Source organism: Trypanosoma theileri, assembly GCF_002087225.1.
Source record: "Trypanosoma theileri isolate Edinburgh chromosome Unknown TM35_Tth_19_V1, whole genome shotgun sequence".
NCBI lineage: Eukaryota > Euglenozoa > Kinetoplastea > Trypanosomatida > Trypanosomatidae > Trypanosoma > Trypanosoma theileri.
In genome coordinates, this window is record NW_021639861.1 from 358,267 (window position 1) to 364,860 (window position 6,594).

The 6,594-nt window shown below is 35.5% G+C and overlaps 2 protein-coding genes across 2 annotated transcripts; both read right to left on the reverse strand.

Annotated features, from left to right (window-relative positions):
• TM35_000192290 (uncharacterized protein) lies at positions 1–2,574 on the reverse strand (the record flags this gene model as incomplete). Its single annotated transcript, XM_029026727.1, has 1 exon — positions 1–2,574. A coding segment is annotated over one exon (2,574 nt), but the record flags the coding sequence as incomplete, so codon positions are not given.
• Positions 2,575–3,182: 608 nt separating this feature from the next.
• Positions 3,183–5,624, reverse strand: TM35_000192300 (translation initiation factor IF-2; the record flags this gene model as incomplete). The annotated part of the gene is made up of 1 exon (XM_029026728.1): positions 3,183–5,624. The coding sequence occupies one exon, from the start codon at positions 5,622–5,624 to the stop codon at positions 3,183–3,185; it is 2,442 nt and encodes an 813-aa protein (XP_028882052.1).
• Between the last annotated feature and the right edge of the window lie 970 nt (positions 5,625–6,594).

Sequence of the window (6,594 nt, forward strand, 5' to 3'; positions counted from 1 at the left end):
CTCTTCTACTGGGAAAATTTTCTTTGTTTCTTGGGTTTCTTGAACACGAAAGTGTTTACGATTCGCTTCCACGAGTTTTAAAACCCCACCGTAATGACTATTGGCGGCTTGTTGAACGCCAATGGAAGCCCAAAGAAGCAATTGAGAGGCCTCCACCCCATCTGGTGGTATTAATGCCTTTACTGCTTGAATCACTTCTTCACGTGATAAGAAATCACTCTCTGCAAATTCTGCTTCCAAATCCAGTGGTTCTTCTGCGTTTGTGTCGCCTGATTTTTCTTTCGAAAAACCGGTAGAAGTAGAAGTTGAAGAACCTAAAGGAGATGATGATGATGATGATGTGAAAGAAATCTTTTCAGTATTATTACCTTCTCTTTTCCATGGTTCATTATCCTTATTATCATTATCATCAAAAACATTAGCTGAACGTCGGATATTCTTTTTCGCCTTACGCATTAAAAAAACACCAGGTGATGTTTCTTTACAAATAAATAAATCAGGAAATTGTTGAAGAAGTGTAATAAGTCTTGGTGGTAAAACAGCTCGCATTGCAGGACTTGCACATCGTAAAAAATAAGAAGCACTACAAGGTTCATCATCTGGGGCAACATAATGAAATACCAGAGCTAAATCTCGTGCTGTCTGATAAGGATTTTCATCACGAATTACTACAAGTGTTGTCATATCACCAGGAGAAGGTTCAGGTTCTCGTAATGCGAGAGGATCTGAAAGATCTACACGAGCAATAAAATTTTCACCTATACGAAAAACTTGTGGATGTCGTTTAATGATTTGCATCATACCATCAAAACCTCCTACGAGAACTTTTTCCTCTTCTGAAAGTCTAACATAAACATAATGTGGTCTATCCCAAGTAGAACATAAACGTCCCATAATAATTATTAAACCACGAACATCTTCTGGATAACGTTCAAAATCTTCAATAAAACTATCTTTCCATCTTGAACTATCAGCACCTATACGTTTTCGTAATAAAGGAGTATCTGTATATTTTATTTGTAACTCTTCAAATTGATCTGGACGTCCTCTAGCACATGCAATTAATTCTCCTTGAGTTAAATTTTTTTTCGTATATCGTTGTAAAAGAAGTGAAGGTGGAACAAAATATCCTGGACAAACACGTGTAATAAATTTTAAAATAGTTACAGTATGTTGTGAGGTATCTGATACTGTTACCAATTCACCTTCAGCATTCATAGGAGCTAAACTATTTGCCTCACCTTTGGCTATTTGAAGTTGTAATTGTTCATGAGCTTCTTCTGGAGAAAGACCATGATGTTCTGGATGTAATAAAACACTACGTCGAATTTCTATAGTTCCTGCAATATTACGAAGTTCAAAATAAAAAGGTTGTCGACGAAACCATTGTAATGTAGAAGCGATTCGAATATGTTTCTTCTTTATCGCTGCTGGTATATTTATATTACCAAAATTACCCCAATTCATTGGAACATATTTTAATATTTCATACACATCTTGACGAGTAGGAACATTAGATGCAGCTCCCCAACCACCAAAAGCATTCATTGGATTCGCAACTGTTGCCTTTGGTTGTGGAGAAACAAATCGTGGTGGTTGAGTCTCATCAGGGATTCGACTACAAATATATTTTTCATTTAATACCCAAAATGTTTCTAATCCAAGAGGAGTATTAAGAATATCAAGAAATTCAGAATATTTTAACTTATTCACAATATCTCGTAGTATAGGGTTTCTTGAGGCTTCTCGCACTAAAGAAGGATAAGCCTCATTTAATGCTCTGTAATTGCTTTCACCTGGTCTCCGTTCTCCAAGAACATCATAATGAAGAATATGAAGAAGTTGTTCAACATTACCAATAGTAGTTATATCTACTACTTCCTTCTCATTAGATAAGGATGATTTTACTTCTTTTTTTTCTTCTTTTTCTTCTTCTTTATTTCCTCCATTTTTCTTTTTTCTCTGCTCTTTTATTGAACCTACTTCCTCTCCCAGAAAATATTCCGCATCTACAGAAAGTCTTACACTACAGAGACCATTTGAATCCTCCACAAGTCGTAGTAATAGAGAGTCTTGCACCCACTCTTCTACACGAATACCTCGTTGAAAAATATCATCACGACTTACTTTTGGCATTTGTTCAATAAATTCTTTTAACATGAGAGCATTATGAAGGTGATTTTGGGCCATTTTCATTGCCGCCGCTCTCTCAGCAACAGAACGTGAATTAAATAAATTTGTAAACTCTTCCTTCTTCATACTTGGAGTTTCTAATTTCTTTTCATCCTCACCACCCCCTTCCTTCTGCAAAGTGGGTGATGAAAAATACCGAACTGATGTAAAGAGTGATGTTGTTGTTATTGTTGTTGTTGTTGGCCTTTTACTATCCCAAGATGATAGTCGTAAAGAGAATGGTAGTATCTTTTGAGATGACCGTTCTTCTTCTTTTTCTTCTTTCTCTTCTCTTTGCTGTTGTTGTTGTTGTTTCTGCCCTGTTTGTTGTTGCCGTCCTCGTCCACTAAAGAGGAGTGGCCATACAAGAGGGTAACTAGAGATACTAAAACGACGAAACATCGAAATAGATCTTGCTATTGTTTTTTCCCCCAGATCAAGATAAATAAAAAATAAAAGAAAAGAAAAGAAAAGAAAAAAGAGACATTTACAAACAGATGATTATACAAGTATATAAATAAATATATAGATAAATACACATACATATTTATATATATATATATATATATATATATTTTAAATGTTTACTGCACGTTTCCCTCTTTTTGCGAGTCTCGATTTAACCTCAGCTATTTTCATTCTCTCTCTCTTTTTCTCTTTCTCTTTCTCTTTCTCTCTGTGTGTCTCACCTCTCTTCACACAGAATTCGCCCCACACATCCACTCCCGTCTACTTGTGAGTGGCACTCCTTTTCCCTACCCTTTACGCACTCGCAATGGTTTTCGCTCTGTGATAATCATAAACTTAGGTATACCCACAAATATATAGATATATAGATATACGCATATCAATGAAATAAAGGAAACACTCCATCATAATAATAATAATAAAGTAACAAGAAAATAATAATTCCTCTTTGTTACCCCAAATATATATATATATATATATATATATATTCATTATTTATTAGCAACTTTTGTTCTTGTTGGTCTTGCCTCTCACCTTCACTGTCAAACTTGACTATCCACAACCTCCGCTTTATTATTATTCTCTTCCTCCATTTGAGCCTGCGCTGCAGCGGTATCTCGCATAATCTTCTCCCGACGTTCAGCCTTCTCATACTCTTCACTTACATCACGAGGTTCTTCATAAGTTTCATACTGTTGAAGAATATCTCCTGTACGGAATTGAAATTCATCATGAAGAATAACACCACACTCCAATCCCATCTCAATCGTTGGTACAATTTCTTTAAATCGACGCAACTCCTTAATTTGACCTTCATATACAACATCAAATTCATCCTCATCTGGATCTCCTTTGATATTCTTATTATTATTATTATTCTTATTATTATTATTATTATTATTATTATTATTATTATTATTATTATTATTATTATTTTCATTCTTGTGAGTACTACTATTACTATTACCACTACCACTGCTGTTATTCGTATTTCCCAATAATGAACTTTTACTTCGTGTAGATTTACGTATAACGCGGAATGTAAGATGTGATCCTATAATAGTACCTTTCGTTACACGCATCCCAGCAGCATTTCCATTTTTTCCAGCTTGAGATGCACGAAATACTTGTAGACATTCTGCTTCTGCTGTTATTCGTGTTTTCGTTATTTTGGGTAATGCCTCCACTAAAGTTTCTTTAAACTCTTCAATTCCATGGTATAAAACGTTAAAACGAATGACCTTCACATGATTTGGTACATCCAGGGTATTTGTATCTTTACTTTCACCGTATAATAAAATACATCCTGGTTGTCCAGAACTTCCTATAAGTGCAATATCATAATCTTTTAAACCTCCTACTTCTGTAACTTTAATTTCTGTTGAAATGCCTTCTAATCTTGGTAATTCATATAACATCTTCATAAGAGCTTGTAACATACCAAAAGTTGCCGCCTTACATGAAAGTACAAAAGCTTTTGTGCTATACGTACGAACCAAATTATTATCTGGTTTACGAGCATAAATCATTCCTTGTTGTTCTTGATTTAATAATTGTAAGTAATCTTCACGACGTCCTTCCGTTTTATAAACATCTTTCATAAAAAAATAAAATTTCTGTGCATGTGATTCACTACTTACTTGCATAAGAATAGCACCTGGTTTAGGATGAACACGAAATCCATGTAAAACCACCGGAGTGGATGGACCAGCCTCTTGTAACATCTTACCAGTCTCATCAAAGACTTTTCTCACAATAGCGTACGTCATTCCAGAGACTAACACCTGTCCAGGTCGGAGTTTACCACAGCGAACAATACCAGTAACTTCATTCGTAGCACTTGCACCACCACGGGCTTCAATGGCAACCACTTCACATCGTGAGGGTTCTGGGGTACTAATTTCACATAATTCTGCTTGTAAGGCAATAGCTTCAAGGATTTCAGGAATACCTGTTCCATCTCTTGCACATACTTTAACAAATTGGGTATCACCTCCATCTTCTTCTAACTCCACATTACAATTACGTAATTGTTCTTTAATAGGTTCTACTCTTGGTTGACGATCAATTTTTGTACAAGCTACAACGAGTGGAATACCAGCATTTCGAGCGAGTTCAATCACTTCTTTTGTTTGTGGTTGTACACCATCCACTGCTGATACAACAAGAACGATAAGATCATTCGCCGCCACTCCAACTTCTCGCATTGCTGTAAAGGCGGCATGACCTGGTGTATCAATAAATGTTATTAAACTTCCATCAGGAGTTTTAACTTGAAAGGCACCAACATTTTGAGTGATACCACCAGCTTCCTGAGAGGCAACATTTGTTTTTCGTAGACAATCCAAGAGAGTGGTTTTACCATGATCAACATGTCCCATAATAGAAACAATCGGTGGACGTGGTAGGTATGAAATCTTTGCAGCTGTATGTTTAATATCATATTCACGAATAAGTCCTGCACGATGTAAATTATTAGCTGTACTTAATGGATCTCGTAAATTTGATGGTGTTGTAAAGTATTCACGTAATGGATGATCTTCTAATTCTTTAGCCGCATCTGGTCCTGGTTTGGGTCGTGCTTTCTGTTGAGGTGTCTTTTTCATTTTTTCTTTTCGTCTCATAAACTTTGCACATCGTGGATCATCACTTCCAACCCATAATGGACCAGATCGTGTTGGAATATACACCGCATCCTTTGCAAATTCATGCCAATCATAAATCTCACCAAGTCCCATCTCTCGTCTATCATTTTGAATAGTTGCCTTAACGTAATGTGCCACCGTATCTGGGTTAAACTTCCGCATATTTCCTTCTGAAGAGTATCGTGGATCTACTACACCTTCCTGCCAATGGAGACCAGGTTGACCGCGTGAACTCTGCGACTGCCATCGAAGGGAAACGACTACACTATCACTACCAACAGTTGTGGCACAGCTACAGGAAACCACAACACGCCGTAGACAATTTCGGAACTGCCACATGATGTAATAAATTATCGTCAACTACACCCCCCCTTTTTTTTTTTTAGCAAAGAGATAGATTTATAAATAAAGAATAAAAAAAAAAAAATAATAAGAAATAAACACATATACACAGACACACTCAATAATAGAAAAGCACTCTCTTGTTGTTGTTGTTTTTTTTTTCCTCCCCCACCTACTTATGTAGAAAGGAGAGAGAAATATGGAAGAACAAAGAAAAAAAAAAAAAAATTATTTTTTCACTTTACACGGTAACAAGAGAATATAGAGAAATCCCCCCATATACACTCAATGAATAACAAAAAAAAAAAAAAAACAATGAATCGTATACATATATTACCCCCATTTCCATTATCATTACAAATATATTCAGTAGTATTTGCCCTATTTCAAAATAAGGGACACGATATGTGTGCTTGAAAAAAAAAAAAATATATATATATATATAGATTCACTTACGAGAAGAATTAAATTTATCAATGGTCCATAATAATTGGGAAAGGGGGACCAAAACCAAGAAGAAGAGAAAATGGAGAAGTTGGGTATCGATCCCAATACCTCCCGCATGCTAAGCGGGCGCTCTACCATCTGAGCTACATCCCCACGAGACCTCAACCTCGTTGTCTCCCATACTAAAAAGAAGAGAGAATAGTGAAATCTCTTTCATTCTTTCTTTCTCATCTCTGATTGATTTTTTTTTTTTTTTTTCTCTTCCCACTCCTCTCTCTCCTCAGTATAGAATTCTATACATAAGTGGGATTTTTTCCTTTTCTGTCTTACAAAAAAAAAAAAAAAAAAAAACAGGAAAAAAGAAAAAGAAAAAGAGAGAGAGATAAGCATATATTCGAAAAAGAAACATCTAAGAAAACAAGCAACCCAACAGAAGCACAAAAAAAAAAAGAAAAAGAAAAACATACGAAAAACAACAGATATATTATATTCCTTCTCAAATCAAAAGATTAGGGACATG